Source organism: Crotalus tigris, unplaced genomic scaffold (assembly GCF_016545835.1).
Source record: "Crotalus tigris isolate CLP2741 ecotype Arizona unplaced genomic scaffold, ASM1654583v1 scf7180000023617.9722795, whole genome shotgun sequence".
NCBI lineage: Eukaryota > Metazoa > Chordata > Lepidosauria > Squamata > Viperidae > Crotalus > Crotalus tigris.
Window position 1 is genome coordinate 7479809 of NW_024100081.1, and position 22692 is coordinate 7502500.

The window sequence follows — 22692 nt, forward strand, 5'->3', positions numbered from 1 at the left end:
GTGTCTTCGGTGCTGGCAACAAATGGTTCCGGCCCCTGTTGTCGGTGAGGTACAAGAGGAAGCGATGTTCTTCCTACTGCCATGGCTCGGGCTCTTGAGGCGGCAGCTAACTCCGGTGGGAAGAAGAATTTGTCACAACGGCGTCACCGAAGCCTAAGAGACCCGCGCCGGCCCTCTTGAGACTCCCGTCTGGGAGGTGAACGTCGGAAACGCTGAAGCTGGCGAGCCGGGGCCCCGAGTTAGGAGCCCCTCCTGCGTTGCGGAGCTCGGCTCCCCAGAGCTTTGTCCCGGCTCAGCAGAAGAGGATGAAAAAGCGCAAGGAGCTGAACGCGCTCATAGGCCTTGGCGGTGGAAACGGCGACCGGGGAAGCGGAAGCGGCGGAGGCGACCGGCGCAAAAAGAAGCATCCCAGGAAAGGCTCCGCCTCGGGTCATCGATTGCTCCGCACTGAGTCTGCCGAGAGTAGCACCAGCAGCTCCTCTGACCCGGATTACGGGGACAGATTCGGGCTGCCGGGCGCCCGCGCCCGCTTTTCTAAGTGAGATCCGGATAATCCAGGAGAAGGGAGGAAGCAGGGTGGATGCAGGATATGGGAACCGAGGATGGTCTGTGTAATCAGGAGGTTTAGGAATAGAAAGGGATGTGGCGCTTTATGGGGAGGGAAGAGACACCGAACGGCTTTCAGGTTATAATTGACACGGAATTTTGAAGAAGCCGAGTTAACAGGTGTTGAGAAGGAAGGTTGCATTTGGAATGAGTGTAAGTCAGAAAATATATTGATTGGAATAGCAATATTATTAATAGCCTTCAATGTGCTGCTCTGATAGCTGCTTTGGATTGATAGTACTTATAATGGTAACACATTTGGAGAACATCAATTTGCTGAACCCAACTGGAACTGAAAACGTTTGCTGCTAGGGTATGATTACAGTCACAGCAACACACTTTCTAGAATTAGCTTTCCCTGAAATAGTAATTTTAGGTGTGTTACTTGTATAACTTGTCTTAGTGTTCTTGCACTAGGCTTAATGATGCAGGTATGAGGAAGAATGATACTGTCATTCTTTCTGCTTGAGTATTATCAGTTTGCAGAGATTGTACTGTTAATTTGATTCCTTAATACAATTTTAGTTGCAATAATACATAAACATATCAAAGCATAATCTGGTTTTATTAGCGTTTGTTGTACATTTGTTTCTCCTTTGTAATATATCTATAAATGTTCCTGTGGGATAAGGTACTTTTTTCTTATACTTTTGTTTAACATATTTAACTTTGTAATTCTATCTTAGGCTTGATGTAAAATAACACTAATTATTCTGCTCTGAGTTCTATGCAAATTTTATATGTTTCAGTCTTATTACCTTTTTTTAAGCTAAAGTGTCCCAAATATTGTAGTCTTTTCTTATATAGATGTTTAATCTCCTTGATTATTTTGGTTGGCCTATTATGGCTTTGCTTTTTTTTTTCAGCTCTATTATAGTTTTCAAGTACAGTTACTAAGTTTAGTATTTGGAAATACTAAGTATTTCAGATGCAGACATGCCGTATATTTATATGAGGACAATACAATATTGGCAATTTCATTTTTATTCCTAATTTTTCATAGCATGGAATTTGCCTTTTTTCATATTTGGTATTGTATAAGTATATAGAGTTAAAAAGCCCCATTGCTTCCAACATTTAATTTATCAGTTTAGTGTAATATTTAGCTCTGTTAGCAAATAATGATTTGGAACATTTTTAATGTAGGGGTGACTACCTGCGATGCTGCAAACTCTGCTACCCGTTATGTGCTTTTGTCATCTTGGCTGCTTGTGTGGTGGCATGTGTTGGATTGGTATGGATGCAAGTTGCTCTCAAAGAAGATCTGGATGGATTAAAGGAAAGATTTAGAATCAGTAAGTTCGAATCTCAAATATTTGCCATTTCTATAATGTACAGAGAAGAAATTAGCATATAGCTTGCCTTTAGCTAGCATGCATTATGGGCAAAATTATATATTCCCATTTTCTTAAGAATATTTTACTGCTTTAGATGGTTCTCATTGGCTGGAGGTGCTTAAACAGAGATCAGATAGCCACCTATCACAGATGTTGTAATAGTACATTCCTTTACTGGGCAGGGAGGTGGACTATTGATCTCCCAAGGTCCTTTTCATTCTTTCTTAATTTCAAAGTCCAATCAGAAAAGATGTTGATTACATCAACCCAAAGGTCCAAAAAGCACAAGCTTTCAATATCTTCATCAGGCAATATTTTAAAACACAGAGGTGGCAGGTGAAAGAGAGGAAGAAAAAAAATTGACAATACAGGTAGTCCTCGACTTACAAGAGTTTTTGTTTAGTCTTTGTTTAGGTAAGGAAATATCTTTGAAACGATGACCTAACAGGCATGGGTTTCTTGTGCTTTACTATTTTATAAAGAATCGGTACAATAAATGCACTGGGAAGTGTACTTGAGACCTGGAAGAAAATGTTTGTTGTTTGTGTGAATTATACTCTGTTTTTCTACTCTAAGACAAAACAGAATCCCTCCAGAATCTTAAATCTTAAGTATCAAATTAATATAATTAACTAGAGATAATTCTTTACATGTTTCTAAGTACAAGACAGTGGAGGCCAAGTGCAATTTCCATAATTTGAGAGCAGTGTAGGAGAACAGGCTCTTCTGTATACTATAGTAATGATAATGGGCTTCTGAGACTGGGAATATGCATATTCATAATGAGAGTCATGGCCTCTTAGATATTCAGAATTAGAGCATAAATGAAATTACTTACATACTGTCAGATTCATTAAGTATTTAATTTTCTATTTTAGTGGAGTCTAATCAAAAAACTTCATTTCAAGAAATTCCCAGAATGACTGAAGAGCTCCTTAACAAAGAAAAGGAATTGGAAAAAATTAAGAATGGAGATTTGGGGATAAACAAAATATGGATAAACATCACTGAAATAAGCAAACAGGTAAAGTGAGAAAGCATTTGTTTAGGTAAAGTTGTACCAAAAATAGGGTTATATAGCACTCTTAATCACTCAATTTAGTCAGTTAATATTAAATTATATCGAACATTTTCTATATTGTGCAATAGAACGTCCAACCTTTGCTTTGTTTACCAATAAAGGGGAATATTTGTAGTTCAAATTTGTTCCTTTGAGTTAGTCTTCAGTCCTGGTAACTCAACATCAACATATTCATAACGTTGTCTTAGGATGAACCTTTACAACAGAAAGGATAAAAACCTGTCCTGTAAAGTTATTCTTTCATTTGTGATTACAGATATCTTTATTGATGTTGGCAGTAAATCATCTCAAAACAAATATTAAATCTGCTTCTGATTTGATTAATCTTCCTGTTACAGTGGAAGAGCTTCAGAAAGTATGTATTATATTTAATACTTTAATATTAATCAACCTTTAGCATTTTTGTGCTATAGATAACTTGACAAGTATAGAGCTTTTCATTATATCTTTCCTTCCTAATAGGAATTATATCTTAATTGTGTTTTCATCCCTCTTTATTTGAAAATGTATGAAGAAAACATAAAAACATATTTGTAAAACTATTGAAATCCTGCTTTCCAGTTAATGTGACTAGACGATGAAAAATGGTATATTTCACCAATGATACTAATGACTTGTAAGAAGAATATAGGTGGCAATTAGTAGTGGTGATTTCAGTGTCTCTGCAGTATTGAGGCCTACTAGTAAAATTGGGCATAACTAATGTATTCAGAATTGTTGTTCTTATATGTTTACAGCCAATATTATGTTGGCTTGCCTGGAAGTAAGTTCCTTTTTTTATATGTAAGCTAAGTGCAGTACTACTGACACGTTGTATTTCCAGCACTTTTTATATTTTTCCTATAATCCAGAAAGTAATTTTAATCATACTTTGGGATCTTTTTATGAGTAAAATTGCTACAAAAGTTTATATCCTATAGTATGCTTTCCTGGGGAGTGTATACTTCTAATTAGTTTTGAAGGTAATGATGCAAATTTTAAATTAATCTGCAGAGTGTTTGCATATTTTTCCAGTAGAATTGATAATACTAGAGGTTTGTGTTTCTAAATACTTTTACAAATATTTGTCTGCATGTTTTTGTCCAAATATGAAAACAGTTTATCGTAGGATGTATCTTTTCTTGCATATCCAAGTCTGATGATGCAGTTGGAATCTTTGTATGTATATTGCAATATAAACGATCTTGTTACCCTACCACATACACTTTATGTATGCTTTGATGTGGAAATAATTTCAATGGAACAATACAAAGTGACTTGTTTTATCCTCAGACCTGATTCCATATTCTTCAAACGTGATATAAGTTCCCAGTTAGATATAGCCAAGAAAATAAATTGTTATTCATAATGCAATAAATTGGAGTAAGCACATTCAGTTAATCGATCAATGAATATCTGATGCCAAAAGATTTATTCTTGGTTTTTCTCCTAGAGTGTTGCTACTATAGGTAGCACAGTAACTAGTGTTCATCATGATGTTGAGGCCATGCAAGCAGCAATTGAAGAGCAAAAGAAGACTCTAGAAACTCTCCAAAAAGAAATAGTAAGGATGTATAGACATTTCACAAGAGTACATTCAGTAGTACATCCTATAAGAATTTCAGATTTGGTATGCAATTTAAAAATAAAAGTGGCTGAAGGTTTTTTTTTTTTTTTACTATTATTTAAACCTCCCTATGATTTTATTAATAAAATTGATATTTATAGTTTACTATTTTAAGTGGAATACATTTTATGTTCTTTTAAGTTTGTTAAACTATCGGGTCTTAAAACCAATTTAAATTTGTAAATTCTCTATAATCAGATTTGTAGATATTGTTTATGCAGATGGAAACATTTTAATGTTAACATCACATTTTAGGCAATTAGTTTAGGCAGACACTTCACTTTTCTAGCTATACCTCTGCTTCCTATTCTTCTTGCACAAAAACATTACATCCCAATTTAATGTAAAGCAAATGTCAGTATTTTATAGCTGCTCTCAAAAGGCTTACCATCTTCTTATTGCTTTCTTGTCCTTCAATTAATTGCAGAATGTAAAGAACTTGATATGGAGAGGTGTTATGGTTGATGGGTTATGAATATTCAAATAATAATTGGTTTAAACACATATCTTAATATATTTCAGAATGAACACATAGAAGATGTTAGACAAAAGCATTTACCTACCTTTTCCTCCTCTTCTGTCCCCCAGATAAATGACAAGAATATGACGAACAGTTGTAAACAGGTGCTGCTTTTTTGCTTTTCAAAGCTTTGGAAATCACTGTTTCAAAATTGTTGTGTAAAAATAAAGCCAGGATAGCTTTGCATTGTTATATTCCTTAGTATTACTTTTGCAGCACAAATGCTGATATTTATAGTGCCTCTAGAATGAAAGTAGTCAGGAAGCTATTGCTCCTGCTTCAAATGCATCTAGTATAATCGTTGAGAGTAGTTGCAATATGATAACGATTTAGTTTCCATAACCTATTATTCAGTGTTGAAAGACTCCAGGTATCTGACAATTACTGAATTATTCCTCCTAACTTCCTATTAGCCACTTAGCATAAGTTGAGTTATAATTGAAATACCAAGAAAAAAATATGTACATAAAACTACAACGGCATTCTAATAGTTTAATGGATGTGCAGAATCCATAATAGCCACTGAAACTGGCCTGCATTGGAGAAGAAGTGCATGAGGTAACCTCTAATTCTACTTCTTTCTTTAACTTATGATTGAGCACATTTCCATTGCTAAGCATGACTGTCAAGTGAGTTTTGCCCCATTTTATGACTTTCTTGCCACAGCTGTTAAGTGAATCACTGTGGTTGTGTTAGTAACGCGGTTAGTAAGTGAATCTGGCTTCCCCATTGACTTTGTTTCTCAGGTTGCAAAAGGTGGTCACATGACCCCAGGACACTGCAACTGTCATAAATATATTCCAGCTGTTAAGGGGCTGCTGCAAGGTCGTAAGTGTGAAGAACAGGCACACGTCACTTTTTCCGGTACCGTTATAACTTTGAACCATCATTAAGCAGGTGATTGTAACTGGAGGATTAATTGTATATTCCTTTGATTCTGTTGAACTTGAAAAGGCTACATAGAATAAGTTAACAGTGTACTAGATTCATCACGATTATGTTCTGCTTATTTTCAATAATTTGTTGCTTTTATAGTCAAGTAATAAAATTGTTTTTCTGTTAAAACAGGATAACCAATATCTACATATCTCTATAGAAGAGATAAACTCTACCCTAATGTTACATCAGAAATTGAATGATTTAAAATTTTTCCATCTGGATTCAACAGTCACCAACCTAAGTTGCAAAGTTACTTCCTTAGAAAATCACATGTTTGTTGTGAATAAACTGGAAAATAGAAAGAACCTTACCTTTGGTATGGTGAGTATCTAACAGTTTTAAGAATTAAACACTTGCAATATGTTACTCATGCAGGATAGTAAGCCACAAGCAAACACGTGCATTATATACTGTCTCTTGCAGGTGAGTAACCTAACTACCTCGGTAAATACAGAAAGTGAATCAAGAAATGAAAGTACTGCTGAAAAAGTAGAAAATATGGAGGTAAGTTTTGGAGAACCATAGTGAAGGTGATTTTTTTTTTAAAGAGCTCCCTTGAATTGTCTTCCAGACTTGAAGGGTAAGAACAGCAAGGTAACCAACTCAAGTGAAGTGACAGAACAATTGAGCTTCCTATCCCAAATATATAATTTTTCTCCATCCACATTTTGTAAAAACAAAAATCCTGTGCGAGCTGAAATGTTGAAAAGATTATATTGATTCAGTCTCAAAAAAATAATAAAAAATATATTTAAAAAATTAAGTGTAAACTTTCTTTATAAATCTACCCACAGAGAAGAAATTCCATTACTGCATTAAAAATCAAATTGGAAGCAAGTGAAATGATATCTTAGCTTTTACAGTGATTGATATTAAATCTGTAACTGGTCCAAAGCTGACAAAACACAGTATGTAGCTTTGTTTATTTACCCATGTTGAGTTCTGTTTAATTGAAAAGTGTAAAGAACTATTGAGAATGCGTTCCTGTGTCTTCTCTGTTGGGAAAAACAAAACAAAAAAACACATTTTTTTCAAACATTTCAAAACTTTAATATATGGTCCGCAATTTACTGATGTGAGTTTGGCTGTTGTTATTTAATGCTGGAAGTCTATAACTTATACTTTTTTAAAAAAATACTTTAAAATATAATAAAATATTAATCTATGGGACATTAAAACATCATTTCAATTTTCATCTTAGTTCAAAATCTTAGATGTAATATCTTGATTTTAAAAAAAAATCCATGCTTTTAAAGGACATACATTTACAAGGCAAAATATTCTCAATTCCTCCCCCCCCCCCCAAAAGATCAACTTTCTGTTCCTAAGGATAATTTTCATGCTCTAAAACTACTCAGGTTATTTTATGTTGTAACTAATGACTAATTAAAGTAATTAATGAAACCAAGTTTTAGTCACAATTGTTTTAAAGAATATGGAAAACTATACAGTAACATTACAGCAAAAGTTTACACCAGAACTTTAGTTTTAAGATTTGAGGACAGAATGCTAATTTTGTCAATAAAATGGGCTTTACTGTGTATTTATGTCAACCATAGATTGATAAATTCAATGTACAGTCATGTAAAACAAGTACAGTAGGGAATCATTTTAATTTAGTTCATTCATTCTAGATAGAACTATTACTTGATATGACAATACCTGAAATTAGTTACTCTTCATAGGAATTAAGAGAAAATTCCTGATGGGTTTTGACACTGAGTTCTCTTTACAATGTAAATAGTTACAGTATTCTCATAGAAAAAACAGTACATAAATATACTTGTTAGAAACATATAAGCTACACTGTATTTTGTATTAAGTGCAATCAAGTGAAACAAACAGGGCTTCTTTAGATTTTTTTTTTTTTTTTTTGGTAATCTACAGAAAATAGAAAATGGAGAATCTCAGGTATCCAAACTAAGGGAAAAGCTGCAGCTGATTAATGCTCTGTCAAGCAAATCAGATAGTGAACGATCTGAAGCACTTAAAGGTAAACATCTCATATACATGTCATTTTGCATATTGTATTAGAATATCAAGCTAATTTCATTTAATCATACTTTAATTACTAACTTACTTTAACAAATTGTTATCTGTTTCCAAATGCATACCTGAAGGTATGGAGATCTATTTACTGGCTAGCATTTGAATTCAAGCTTCTGAACTAAAGCTTTTAGTTGTCGTATTTCATCGAATTAAATTCAGAATTTATATGTTAGTCAGTTTCCACTTGGAGTCACCATGAAAGAAACTGTAGCTGGAGTAGAATGCAACTGACCAATGCTGCCTGGTATAATCACATAACACAATTCCGCATGATCTGTATTGATGGCCACTTGGTTTACAGGTGCTTGTTTTCACCTTTACAATCCTACATGGTTTGGAGTTGGATTTCTTAAAGAGTATCTACTCCAGAGGGAGTCTAGGTCACCTAAGATAGACCTGCTGAGGGTTGCCATTTATCATGAGATACAATAGGATGGAACTTACAGTGGATATAGAAAGTCTACATACCCCTGTTAAAATGCCAGGCTTTTGAGATGTAAAAAAATCACACCAAGATTAATCACTTTAGATTTTTTCTACCCTTAATCTAGCATATAAACTGTACAATTTTTTCTACCCTTAATCTAGCATATAAACTGTACAATTCAACTGAAAAACAAACTGATGATCTGATTAAAAAAAAAACAAGTAATAGTTCTGGTCTTCAAATCTCCAGAAGGCAGTCAGTCTACATGTTTATTATTTACTTTAGTATGAGTAGAAATAGAATATATTTGAAATCTGCTAAGGTTGCTTGTGACTGCTTTATACCATCTAAATAAAGTCTCCCTCCCCCACCTTGATGCATAATATTTACTGTTTTCAAATGAGAAAAAATATATAACTGCTGTAAAATTACTTGGCAGTAGAAAATTCACAGAGCATCACATCAGAGCCTACAAAACTTCCAAGAATTTCTTCAAGATCACTTGGCAATAATTTTGAGGGAAGTCGACATCCAAGAAGTTTGTCCTTACCTGGAATATCCAACATAGAAGGTAAAGTTGAGTTTTTAGATATGAAAACATCCCATGTTTTGCATGCAAAATTTGGTTCTAGATATCAAAGAGTTTTCTTCACAAATTTAAGTTGGGAGTCTACATTTAGAAATGGCAAAATGAATGAATGTGTGTGTGTGTGTGGATTTATTTATTTATGATGATAAATATTTGTGTATAAATAAGTAAGCAGTGGGGTACCCAAGGTTCCGTCTTAGGCCCAGTACTCTTCAATATCTTCATCAATGACTTAGACGAGAGAATTGAAGGGGAACTCATCAAATTTGCAGATGATGCCAAACTGTCAGGAGTAGCTAACACCCCAGAAGACAAACTCAGGATCCAAAAAGATCTTGACAAACTCGAACAATGGGCCCTATCCAACAAAATGAGTTTCACTGTGGAGAAAAACAAGGTTTTACACTTAGGCAGGAAAAAACAAAGGAACAAATATAGATTGGGTGAGACCTGACTTGGAGGCAGTAACTGTGAGAAGGACCTTGGAGTCCTGGTGGACAATCACTTAACTATGAGCCAGCAATGTGCAGCAGCAAACAAAAAAGCTAATACAATCCTAGGTTGTATAAACAGGCATAGAATCAAGATCACACGAAGTACTAGTACCACTTTATAAAGCCCTGGTAAGATCACACCTTGAGTACTGCAGCCAATTTTGGTCACCATATCACAAAAAAATGTTGAGAGTCCGGAAAAAAATCAGAGAAGAGCAACTAAGGTGTTCAAAGCCCTGGAGATCAAAATGTACAAAGAACGGCTGCAGAACTTGGGTTTGGCCAGTCTAAAGAAAAGAAGAAATAGAGACATCATAGCAGTATTCCAGGATCTGAGGGGCTGCCACAAAGAAGAGAGAGTCACGTTATTCACCGGAGCACTAGAGGGAAGGACGAGAAACAATGGTTGGAAACTGATCAAAGAGAGAAGCAACCTGGAATTAAAGAGAAACTTCCTGACAGTGAGGACAATCAACCAGTGGAACAGCTTACCCCCAGAAATTGTGTGCGCTCCATCACTGGAAGTTTTTAAAAAGAGACTGGACAATCACCTGTCTGAAATGGTATAGGTCCTGCTTGAGAAGGGGGCTGGATTAGAAGACCTCCAAAGTCCCTTCCAGATTCTATTCCTATTCCTATTCTATTCTATTCTATTCTATTCTATTCTATGCTTTCAGATGGGACAAATGGCTGCTAGTTTCACGTGGGATAAGCAGGGTTGGGATTATAGAGGTACTTAATCTCATCATCAGCGCAGCTCTCTCTTTGAAGTTACTGTTAGTCATAATAGCTTTGAAAAATGATGTTCATGTTAGCAAAAAGGGTGATTCTCTGCTTTTGCAGAATCCCCATGTCCTAATTATCCCTTCATTTTCTTAAATATTTTGTATTGGGTTATTGCCAGAAGTCAGCGATGGCGAACCTTTTAGAGACCGAGTGCCCAAACTGCAACCCAAAACCCACTTATTTATCACCGGGTGCCAGGAGGGCGTGGTCCACTGGGTGGGCGTGGCTGTGGTGGTCATGGCAAAGTGGGTGGGTGTGGCCAAGGTGGGCGTGATCACCTCAATGTTGCTCGTGAGGAGGGACACCTGTGGGGGCGGGCAGGGTTGGGGGAGATCAAGGGGGTCTCTGGCAGATGGGGCAGTGGGCAGTAGGCTTGTCCTGTGGGGTGAGGCGAGGCAGGGCAGGGGTGCCATTGTCACAGGGCAAGGTGAGACGGGCTGGGACGGCTGGTGCCTGACACCATCAGTCCCTGCACACAAAGGCCAGCGAGCGCATGGATGCTGGGATGCATCCGGCCATGTGGGACCTCGGCGAGTTAGCGGGCGGCTGGTTGAAGAGGGAAGGTTGCCATCTCCGGGGCATAGCGCATGTACCCATAGAGAGGGCTCTGAGTGCCAGCTCTGGCACACATGCCATAGGTTTGCCACCACTGCCATAGGTTATCCAATTGAAAATATTAAAGTAACAAAAGAAATATTCTGAACATGTATAAAAATAATATAAAATGGGTTATTATACTACAGTCTACTCTGAATACTTGAAGCAGATAATCAGCTATATTAAGTCAGTTGACATACATTAATCTTTAGCAATTATCTCTTTCCAAATGTTTAGTGCTGTTCTTGCTAGTTTAATGCATATGTATGGCATATCATTATTGTTTTGGGGTCAGCTCAGATATAATGATTTTCCATAGTTTAGTAAACTAAAAATGAGGTTGCATTCTATTTCATACCATTTCGTTTTCCATAACAAAACAAGGTTGGCTTTTTGTGGTTTTTAATCAACCATGATAGTTGTAGTTTTACACATATAATGAAAGTAATCTTTGTTTAGTAAATATACATTAAACTGCATTTTCTGAATTGCAGGTGAATGATAAACTCTAGTTAAATAATCCATGATAGAAATATCAGTGCTGACAATAAGGAGACTTGAGTTTTATGTATATGATGTTGCTATTATTGGCATAATAAACTTATTTCTTTAGCTAATCACATCGTAACTGACTTATGAAGGTTTTTGGGGTGATTGAATTCAGGAGAGAGTATGAATTATATTTTATAATTTTTTGGGTCCTTGCAGATCTTCAAAATTTATTCAGGACTTCTAGCCAGGGCACTAATGACAAGCTAACCTATGAGGACCTGGAAAATCTGGTTGGATCAACAGTGCATGGTCGACAGAGTTTTCAGGAGTTTGATGAAGATGGAGATGGAAGATATTCCATATCAGAACTGAAAGTAGCATTGGGTCTATAGTATCTTTTCTTATAAACACAGTATTGAAGGACTACAGTAGCTATGTTTTTTTAAAAAAACCAACTGAATAAGTAAAAGCTTCTAGCACTTTTCTCAGTGATCTGCTAGTCTTTGAAGTTAATTTAGTGTATCAATTGACACCTTTTAAATTTTCTGTTCTTTGGAAAATAGCAAAAAGCGTTTATATTTTTATCTGTTGTAACATAAGATATGTTGATCCCTGAAAGTTTTTCCAACTTTTGAGGCTCTGATCTAGGGGTAAATAGCTATGCCTAAGTGTGTTTATGCAAACAGGGCCTATTAATAGCAAATACATTATTGCATTGGTTTTGATTCCCACAGAACTAGGGACATTTTATTGTCCTGGATCATGGTCCCAGGATTGCATTATATTGAATTGAGTGGTTGTAATGAAAATGATAATTGCACCTTATGACTACACAAAGAATTTTATCTCAGACTTTATTTCCCGTATAAGGGAAGCTCATCTTCAAGTTAAAATGTGTGTATATATTGACAGACTTGATTTTATATTTCAAATTTGCCTTAAATTAGCTGCACTTTAGAATAAAATATAAAAACTCTGATTTGCAGGATGGGATTCTTCCGTTTGTAAATATTTAAACTAGAATAACATATACATATTTGGATCTAATTTGCATTGAAAGTAATCAATTTTCCAGGTTGTATTAAGTAAAAATCGGCAGCAGAAAACATTTCTTCTTCCTAGGAATTACACTTGTATGACACTCCTTTCCTATATTTGTTTGTGAAACACTGGAAAGTTTGTGCTACTTAAAGACTAACATTGTGCCAGACTCTAAAGAAGACTTCAGTTCTTGAAATTGAGATAAAAAAGACATTCTGAGAAACAGGTTGTAAGAATAATAATTTCTTCTGGTTTTAAATTGATCACAGATTCATTGTTATTTTCAATTATAATAATTTTATGAAGAAGGATTCCTGCTGGAAACATTGCAATTTGTACTTCAGTTTTTCCTATTGTATTGTTGATACTTTATTCAATTAACTTTCCCCAGTTTAACAGAGGATTAAAAGTGGTGTTAATAGTTAGCATAGTTAATATTATCAGTAATTCTGATACTCTCAGAGAAGAATGAGATGATAAGGACCAAATTATATATTACATTAAGTACATTTTTGCGTTTTCACTCTATAGTTTGATGATTTATTTTAAAATTAATTCCAATGTGAGATTCAAATGGATTAAGATTGTGGCATGGACCAGCTATTTTCTCCACACTATAATTAAATCTCCTGCTTCTTAAATTTCAGTTTGAGAAAGATTTCCACTAGGAGTACAGCATCTTCCTATGTACTCTGGCCTATCAATATTAGTAAGCTTTTGCCTTATTAAAAAACAGATGTGTTTGTGAATGTGAAGTCACTTTTGGTGAGATGGCTTGAGCTATCAGCTTGGAAATTCTAGGTGTTTTAAACTGCTTTTTTTGTTATTAAAAAAATCAGGTGTCAGGCAAACAAATGGTAGGATTTTATTTAGTAAATCTCAGATAATCATTATTCTCTGTACAAACCAAACACAGTAAGGTTTTCTAATGTGTCATTTTTATTGTAAATCTATTTTAAAATGATACGTTGAATAGAATGCTGTCATAGTTGTTGGCTTTCTTTACAGCTTTTAGTTTAGCAAATTTAAGTTCTCAGGAATCTTCATTGCCCATCACAAAATTCAGGCTTCTTGGGAAAATAATGGCAGTATGGAGTATGGAGCACTCATATACTAGAATATGATGTAAACAGACTCCTTCCAAAATTTAATGAACAGTTTTTGGAAAACCAGATTCCCTTATCTAGATTATCCAGAATGCAAATTGTTTCCTTAAGTTTGTATGTGATCTACACCCATTAAAGTTCAAAATTCATATGGTAAGGTAACTAAAACCCAGTATTCTTTCAGATAAAATTAGTTTTATATGCTTTGTGTATAAAAACCATTGACCAAATAAAGCAATAACAATTAAATATAGCAGTATTTGTATGTGTGTATGTAATATGATTGTATAGCAAAATATTGAAGGTATTTTTAAAGGTGGCTTGTTATGATCCATATAAAAAGAATGACTTTTAATCTCAGTATTAAGCTAATTATCATGAGCACTTTTAGGGATTGTTTTCAGATACATTTTTGTTTTAACAGAAATCTCACTCCAAAATTTCTGATCTAATTTAGAAGCTGAAGTCATAGTCTTCAATATCTCAATACTGTACCGTAAGAGAAACATTTATTTGAAAATTACCCTACATTAAAGGAATGCTTTTATTAGAAAAAATGACATAAGATTAATTCATACTGTGTGTTATAGAGGAGGAAGGAAGGTATAAGGAACGACTTGAGCTGATTGATTAAGATCCTTAGCACACCAGCATTTCCCTATTTCTCACATGTGTATGTCACCACTGAGAAATTCATATTAGGCAAATTTATGAACATGAAGTGGTGAAATGTCTAAACTCTGAAGTGGTATATTTTCCTCATTTGCAAGCTTTTCAGAAAGCCAACTCTTCATGTAAAATCTTGAAGTAATTCTATCTTGTTTTTGAATATAATTGTTGTTGTTGTTAATTGCGAAGTCGTGTCCGACCCGTCGCGACCCCATGGACAATGTTCCTCCAGGTCTTCCTGTCCTCTACCATCTTCTGGAGTCCATTTAAATTCACACCTGCTTCAGTGACTCCATCCAGCCATCTCATTCTCTGTCGTCCCCTTCTTCTATTGCCCTCAATCTTTCCCAACATTAGGCTCTTCTCCAGTGAATCCTTCCTTCTCATTAGGTGGCCAAAGTACTTGAGTTTCAACTTCAGGATCTGGCCTTCTAAAGAGCAGTCGGGGTTGATCTCTTCTAGGACTGACTGAATATAATTAGAGCCTTCAAAATACATTGCTTGTCTTAAGAGGTGTTTCTTCTAATTGGCAACATTTGTGCATTTAGAAGTAAATGTATGTATTTTATCAAGAAAGCAAAATAAATATCGCAGCGTATTATAAATTGGCTCAAATAGGGCATTCTTTGAAATTATTTCAGGGTTAATTAAAATGTGCACAATAGCTGTACATTTGAAGTTGAATGTGAGCATTCTTCCCAGAACTGAGCCTGCCTCTTTTGGAAGATTATTTAAGCAAGACTAATGGGAATTAGCTAAACCACTGGTCAAAATCCTAGCATTTCCCCCATTTTAGCTTCATCTTCCTTAAGGTATAATGCTCTTCTGAACTGATGCCACAAGTCATATATCATATGTGACTATCAGCCATGCTGAATAGGATAGCTATAAGCTGTAACATATTTTAGAAAAACACAAGATTTGAAAACATTCATGTAGATATTAAGCTACAGGGTTTTTTTTTTCAGTGTTCATAGGTGCCCATGAAATGGACTCATCTCTTTATTACAGTAGTAACAGAAGGCTTCAAATGAATGTTGGATTTATAGCAATGTTTCCAATGAATATATTATATAAAAAATAGGTTATTCAGGTATTTCACAATAATAAAATTCCCTGATAAAATTAGGGGCATTCAGAATAGATAGAATAGGGACAGGGTAACGTAATAATGGAATGTATTGTCTCTTTTGTGATTGCACAAGAAAATATAGTGGCACTTAAAAAATAAAAAATACTTGATTGCAGAATTCCTTTTTTGTTCAGATAATCACATAAATTAATAAAATTAAAATTTAAGAAAAGGGTAGTTTATTTGTATGGAGAACCATAACATTGTAAAGGAGAAAATTCTTAAGGGTTTTGAAAGATCTAAGCCTGTTTCTCTTGTATGGGAGTGTTGGCTTAAAAGTGGTATTGCTCTTTATTGCAGAATTCTTTTTTTGTTCAGATAATCACATAAATTAATAAAATTAAAATTTACAGAAAAGGGTAGTTTATTTGTATGGAGAACCATAACATTGTAAAGGAGAAAATTCTTAAGGGTTTTGAAAGATCTAAGCCTGTTTCTCTTGTATGGGAGTGTTGGCTTAAAAGTGGTATTGCTCTTTATTGCAGAATTCTTTTTTTGTTCAGATAATCACATAAATTAATAAAATTAAAATTTACAGAAAAGGGTAGTTTATTTGTATGGAGAACCATAACATTGTAAAGGAGAAAATTCTTAAGGGTTTTGAAAGATCTAAGCCTGTTTCTCTTGTATGGGAGTGTTGGCTATACTTAAAAGTGGTATTGCTCTTTATGCTATTAAACATGATTCTTGATTTTATATTTCCAAAGTGAACATTATGTCCTTTTGAATAATCAGATCTTTAAAATGTTAAAACAATTTTCTGCTATGAATCATAGTGTTCATCTATGGAACTTGTTCTTTAGGATTTATATTGGAATCCACTGCACTGAAGGTTCACTGGTTTTACATTGTATAAAAGTAATTGATTTGCATTGTCCTACTTAAACTAAGTGAAATGTTTTATAAAATTGGGCCTCACAAATGTGCAAAAGCTCTTATGGAGTAAATTAAAGCTGGATTTAGGTGTGGCATTTTGCACCTATTATGCATTGTGAATGTCAAATCTAAATAAAATAAGTTTGTTTTGGGTGTGATGGTTATTTTATTTCAAGATGCATTTCATCTAAAAAAATATATTACAGGAAAAACTGAAGCGTTCAGCTTTTTCTTACTATTGTTGAAAATGCAGTTCACTTGAAAAAATCCTACTGAGTCTATGGGAGTACTGTAATACATGATAAACTGATTTGCAAAACCAGTTGCTGTTCCCAGATTACCTCTTAACACTAGAAAAAGTTGCTCCAAAGACTTCCATACCATTTGTTTTTTTTATATATATTGCTCATATATATTAAAATGTAATTTATTACTAAGGTTAAAAATAGAAGTATGGCCATGTAATATTTAGCTCTTTGGGCAATTGGGATTTAGAAATCTTAGAAAGAAGCATACACTTCGGTTTCATGATATATGAAAGGATTGTGAACAATGTAATTTCTAAAGTGATTTCTTTCTACACTAGTTGTCAAAGGCAAATTGTCTTCCCAGTATTAAAATAGTGCTTGGATGAAAACAGAAATAGTTTGAAACTGATCTTTAATTGAGTTCTAACTGAAACCAGTTAAAAATATTCCCATCCGTGACATTGACTGCTAAGCAGAAATCCTGCTACCTATACTGTATGGATCATTTTTCAAGATGGTTGGTTTTAGAGGTAAGCTGAATGGTGAACTTTCTGTTGGAATGGTAGAGCAAGGGTAAGAAGCTGAGTGTGCAAGCAGCGGCGGCATGTGAGAGAGTGCACAAGCACATGCAACTTCTTGAAATACCGGTTTGTATGGAACTGAATCTGGAAGTGGAGGGGTAGAACTGTCATCGGTCTCCACAATATTCTCACTGGGTAAGAAAGTGCTTTGTGGCTCTGGGATGTTATTAGGATTGCAGATGGCTACATTTGTTCTAGGCTGAGCTTCTTCATCAGCCCTGTGAGCCAAGGCCTGTTGAAAATAAGACTCTGCTTTCAACTGTTTCATCCAGACTTTCGCACGGCGCTTCTGAAGGATTTGTTTTCGCCATTGAAGGAGCAGCATACAGGTGAACACCAAGATGTAGCAAAAAGCTAGGCTTCCAAAATACACTGGCAGCAAACCTGTAATTAGGTCATAAAGTGAACTTCAGAAGAGAATTTGGTTATATATGTCATTTGAGTGTTACTGTTATTGCATGAGGAGGAAGTTGTGAAACTTTCAAACTGTCAAAAAATCTCCAAAACATCAATAGAATTCTGCTTTGGGTAAAAGATTCACTCACATTTTAAATTAGAAAGTGTTAGTATGTTAAAATGATCAAGTTCCCTCTCTTGTCTCTTCTATAAACATTTTCATCAAGGGAAGAATTTGATAGGGAGGTTGCTTGCTTGGAATTAAAGGATTCAAACTTCGTAATTTGGAAGAATTGCTTAAAGCTGTCTTCTTATACAGTAGCTTTTAGATTTTTTTTTTTTTAATCAGGTAGATCTACATCCCAAATCTTCCAGTTCAGATACGATGGTAAGAACTTTATAATATAATCTAAAGAATCTAAAAACAATTTATAATGCATTATTTTAAAAATAAATTATTCTACCAGTTTGAGAACTGAAGATTTAAAATAGTAGAATTCTACCAAAATAATTAAAAGTCTATAGCCAGCAAAGGTTTAATACCCCAAGCAAAAAGAAAAAAAAAAATTGGAGCTGGATTAATGCCATGGAAAAGGTCTTGTTCTATATTTCCTTTTCAATTTATCAACAAGGCCATCTACAAAAGTATTTGTAGAGATACAGTGTCCCTTAAGTGTTGAGGATTTTACCAGTAAAAATTCCGAATGGCCCAGAAATAAAGCAACGTTAGAGGACTGGTACAAGAAAGTGCTCATGGTGCACCCTTGGAAACAATTTGGTTGCCCTATTTTATACTAGCTGTATATCCAAACAACACATCAGGGCAGCATCATGTAATGCGCATTGTGCTTATCTGAACACAAGGTAACCATGGGTTATTGGCTGTGTTGTCTTTATATTGGGAAGTGATAAGCAAATTAGCCACCTGATTCTCCAAAGGGAGCAGCTTCTAAAGCAGTGGTTCTCAACGTTTGTGTGACGGCGACCCCCGTCACACAAATGTTCTGCGCATGCGCGGTGCCGCCCCCTGAGGGGGAAAAATGGCGGATCGCCGCCTTTGGCGACCTCCGAAAAATGGTCGATCGACCCCAAATGGGGTCGCGACCCATAGGTTGAGAACCGCTGTTCTAAAGTTATCTAAAGAAAAATATCCTTTCCCCACAGCCAGTCCAAAATCAACTTATCTTTTGACCAATGACTCTGAATTCATGTATTTCAGTAAAAATATACCATATGTGGTTTATTTGATTTTGGCTGAGTAGGTTCTGCAGACCCAATCATTGTAATTATTTTAATCTATTTGAACTACTGAGCTTTAGTTAAGAGACCAAAGTTAAAACAAATCAGGCACAGCATTGTATGTGCACTCTGTTTCAAGTGCTTGCTGCTGGGATCATTCACCTATCTTTCCAGTAATAAAAAATAAACTTGCTAATAGTTCAGAAAAGATACTGGCCTACTTACCACTAGGAATAATCATCATTTACTGTAAGTTTGGATTTTATCATGCCTTTATTCTAAGAAGATGAAGCTGCTCTCTTTTCAGGAGGAGAAAACCAAATGAGTAGTTGAAATTAATTCTAATGGAAAGGAATAGAAGAGAAAGTCACATTCCAAAGCTTATGATGAAACAATGGTCACCAGGAGACCATACTGAGGGCCCAAGAACATATATTCTACTCACACCCAGTTGAAATCTCTACTCTCCTAGAACATAGGTGAAAGGACTTTTTAAGTCAACAAAACAATACTATACAGGAAAGGAGAGGCTTTCTAGAAACCTTTGCCTTCCTTTTCAAGATAAGGAAATGCTTGATTGCCCACACTTCTCTTATGCAATCAGAAAAGCTACAAGCTGACTTTTCTCTGTATGTGTTATTTTTTCTGTGAGAAGGAACTGTTTGTGATGCCTTTCTCCAGGCTGTGGTCTATAGAAATATTAACCCCTTTAACTGGAAATTCTGGTAGTTGACTATAAGACCTCTCAAACAGGCCAGATAATTATTTTAGGTCAGGGATCCATAACCTTTTGGTGCTAAGAGCACACCTGGAATTTAGAGAACAGGTTTGAGGTACCTTTGCAAAAAAACTGGGGAGGATTTATCATTCAGGAGAAGCTACCTATTGGGACATAAATGTCAATGCCTCTATGGAGATTCTCAGTCATCCAGGTCATAGCTGTCTCAAAGATGCTTTTCCCCCCCAAAAGGCAACCAAACTGTTTTTTGATGAAGATGTTTGTTTCTCATCCAAGAACTTCATCAGTTGTGACTGGATGAATGTATCTATCCTTCTATCCCCCCAACCAGCCAGTTACAACTGATGAAGCTTCTTGAACAAGAAGCGAAATATCTTTTTTCTCAAAAAACAGTCCAGTTGTCTTTTGGGGGGAAAAAAAAGTATCTTTGAGACATTGGGAAATAACTATTTACAAAATGGCTGCTACCTTAATCCCCCTCATAGGATACTTATCTTTATTATTTTTGTGAGTAAATGGGCATATTTCTGAATAAATCACTTTTATATCTTTAAAAAGTTATGAGAATAAATGGGTATATTTCTGAACAAAGCATTTCATATCTATAAAAAGTTATGAGACCCATGTGGTCCTCGGGCACATTTTAAAAAGAAGATGATGCTGGAAACCAGGAGTTTATTTTACAGCACATGAGCTTCACCTGTTAAAAGAATTGTTGAATGTATTTTTTTTCAGGCAGAGCAGAGAGTTTCTAGATGATGCGTTAAGGACCCTATATTTAGATTGTAAATTAGAAAAACAATGTGTAAGTTAATATTACAACCCTTCTCCTCTATCCGCTTGATAGAAATTCATAAACTTCTAGGAGTTCACTTCAATTGAGAAGAAGACAGACAGGGAACATAAGAAATAGCAGTACTCTGCAAAAATCAGACAATCTGTTATAATAATTTCTCCTTGACAATGTGTTTATTCCCCAATAGGTGGAAGTGAAGCAATTATATGTGGCCTGAAAGATGCCCTCTGGAGGTGCTCTTACATTTCTTGCATTTGTCAAGTGCTTGTATATGGGCAGACATGAACATATCCACATAGGTGTACACACATACACATAGTAACAGAATATAATTGCTGTGCTATTTATTATATTTATACAAGTACTTGAGTTAAAGCAATCAGTAGTCAAAAATCTCTGCATGCTGTCCATCAAAGCAATTGCTATGGAAGATAATGCATTCAGCAACACAACAAATATGTTTGCCAGAGCAACTCCTCAAGGAAGCCAATTAAGAAGGATAGCAACTGATGGTACATTTATCATGTTGTAAAACAGAACTAGAGATTTCAATTAATAGACTGTTTTAATTAGAATGCTGTATGTCTACAGTATTGTGCATATAACAAAGACAGATGCTCTTGTTACCAATGAAGTTGCAATCTTTTATCATGAAAGATTGGAAAAGCAACATGATTTTATATTTCTGTTACTGTTTCCAACATAATTGTTTTAAGTTGACAGCTATAAAAATTCCCTAGTTTAAATTCAGTGAATGAAACTAAAAGGCAAACTGCTGTCATACTGTGCAGAAAAACATGGAAGGCAAATACAAGAAGTGAATCTTTGTACTAAATACTGGTAAAGGAAAAAGGGGGAAAAAACCTCAGGATTTTTTTTTTTTTTTTTTGCCAGATGGATAAGCAATCCCCCAAAACCTTTTAACTTGAATGAGGTGCACAACCCACAGTGTCCAATCTGTAGTGCAACCAGTTTCTAACGGACAACTCCGGAGAACCCTTTTATTATCCAAAATTACAAATGTTTCAATATTTATGCTGCCAGTCATGTGATTTAAATAATTTTGTGGGGTTTTTTTTGTTATCAGAAATATGAGCACTTTCTCAACATAAAATTTACCATAAGGAATATTCAAGAGCTTTCTCGGATTCCAGTAGCAGACAGGATGCTGAAGCTTTTTCCAGCTCTCAAATTTTGCAACTCACAAGAATTGGCCCCAACAGCAATTGTATTCTTTGATTATCCCTTTGATGAAATCTGGCTGTGTTTCTGTAGATTTCTCTCTGTATGACTACATCATAAAACTTGTAGAAAATCAAAACATGAAAGGCTTTTTATGAAACTGAGATGTGAAGGAAACAACCAACTCAGTTTCAGAAATATATTCACTTTTTCTATGATTATTGCATTGCTTACTAGGAAGAAGCAGCAAATTGTAAACTCGGTGAAACATAATTATTTTATGAACTGATATGTGCAATGATATATTCTGTGTAGCACAGAATAGCAAGACTGCAAAAAAGGGGGGAAGCCCTCAGCAGCTGAATGATGGGTAGAAATTTTAAAATAGGGCTATTACTTTTATGTTTCTTCTAATACAATTTGCCAGAAGTCCACAGGGCAAATGCAGCTCTGATTTCTCATGATGCCTCGACAGGTGAAAGAAAGCCATCTGGGTGACCTTGGCCAGTCACTCGGCCCTAAGAAGGAGACAATGGCAAACCACTTCCTAAAAACCTTTCCAAGTAGAGGGACTTAGCCAAGCAGCCGCCAGGAGTCAAAAAGTGATTCGAGGGCACAATAAATTTAACGGAGATCAATCATGTTCAACCCGATTTAGCCCTAAACCCCAAATATCGCCTGAACTGGCGTAGACCTAGTATAGCTTCATTGGGGACGCTCTCTTTAATGAGCTCGGTCTGCGGTTCGTATTATCTAACCTTTAAAAACTTGTTAACCCTCGTTCTCCTCTTTCTTTCCCTGGGCGGAACCTTTGCGCTGGGTGACGTGAACGGGCGGAAGGCGTTCCGCGTTGTTCGCGGCCACCGCAGCGGGGCAGGGGCGGAATGGCAGCGGGGCATCTGCAGCAGTTCTGGGGGACGGCGGGGCTGACCCTGTCCCGCGGAGTGCTGATGAGTCGCTTCGCTGCTCTTCGGCCTCTTGGCCTTTTGGTCCCGCCGCGGCCTCGGCCGCTAGTAATCGGGATCCGCGGGCTTGCAGACGAGAGTGGTCTGGGGGAGAACCCTTTCTTCGAGAAATACCGAACTAAGATCCAAGAGCTTCGCAGGTATAAGGCCGCGCCGAGAGGAGGGTTCGCCTTCGCTTTTGCTTAACTCTTTTTGGGGG

General features: G+C 35.7%; 3 protein-coding genes across 8 annotated transcripts in view; 2 read left to right on the forward strand and 1 right to left on the reverse strand.

Annotated features, from left to right (window-relative positions):
• On the forward strand, positions 1-14419 carry EFCAB14 (EF-hand calcium binding domain 14). Of its 5 annotated transcripts, none has more exons than XM_039319832.1 (11): positions 1-538; positions 1753-1901; positions 2822-2967; positions 3281-3379; positions 4457-4567; positions 5153-5254; positions 6219-6410; positions 6513-6593; positions 7977-8082; positions 9005-9136; positions 11740-14419. In XM_039319832.1, the coding sequence occupies exons 1-11, from the start codon at positions 306-308 to the stop codon at positions 11913-11915; spliced, it is 1527 nt and encodes a 508-aa protein (XP_039175766.1). In that variant the 5' UTR covers positions 1-305; the 3' UTR covers positions 11916-14419. The 5 variants fall into 5 exon arrangements, with proteins under 5 accessions (XP_039175766.1, XP_039175768.1, XP_039175770.1 ...); XM_039319834.1 differs by having other exon boundaries at positions 9008-9136; XM_039319836.1 differs by having other exon boundaries at positions 1-412.
• An 875-nt stretch (positions 14420-15294) lies between these two features.
• TEX38 (testis expressed 38) lies at positions 15295-22309 on the reverse strand. Of its 2 annotated transcripts, none has more exons than XM_039320040.1 (3): positions 22287-22309; positions 19037-19152; positions 15295-17560 (listed from the first exon to the last, which is right to left on the reverse strand). In XM_039320040.1, the coding sequence occupies exons 2-3, from the start codon at positions 19053-19055 to the stop codon at positions 17064-17066; spliced, it is 516 nt and encodes a 171-aa protein (XP_039175974.1). In that variant the 5' UTR covers positions 19056-19152; positions 22287-22309; the 3' UTR covers positions 15295-17063. The 2 variants fall into 2 exon arrangements, with proteins under 2 accessions (XP_039175974.1, XP_039175975.1); XM_039320041.1 differs by lacking the exon at positions 22287-22309 and adding an exon at positions 21466-21518.
• Positions 22310-22508: 199 nt separating this feature from the next.
• ATPAF1 (ATP synthase mitochondrial F1 complex assembly factor 1) overlaps positions 22509-22692 on the forward strand; it is a 13171-nt gene continuing 12987 nt past the window's right edge. Inside the window, exon 1 of the mRNA XM_039320039.1 lies at positions 22509-22633. The gene's annotated coding sequence lies outside the window, so the exon portion shown is untranslated. The remainder of the gene's footprint in view (positions 22634-22692) is intronic.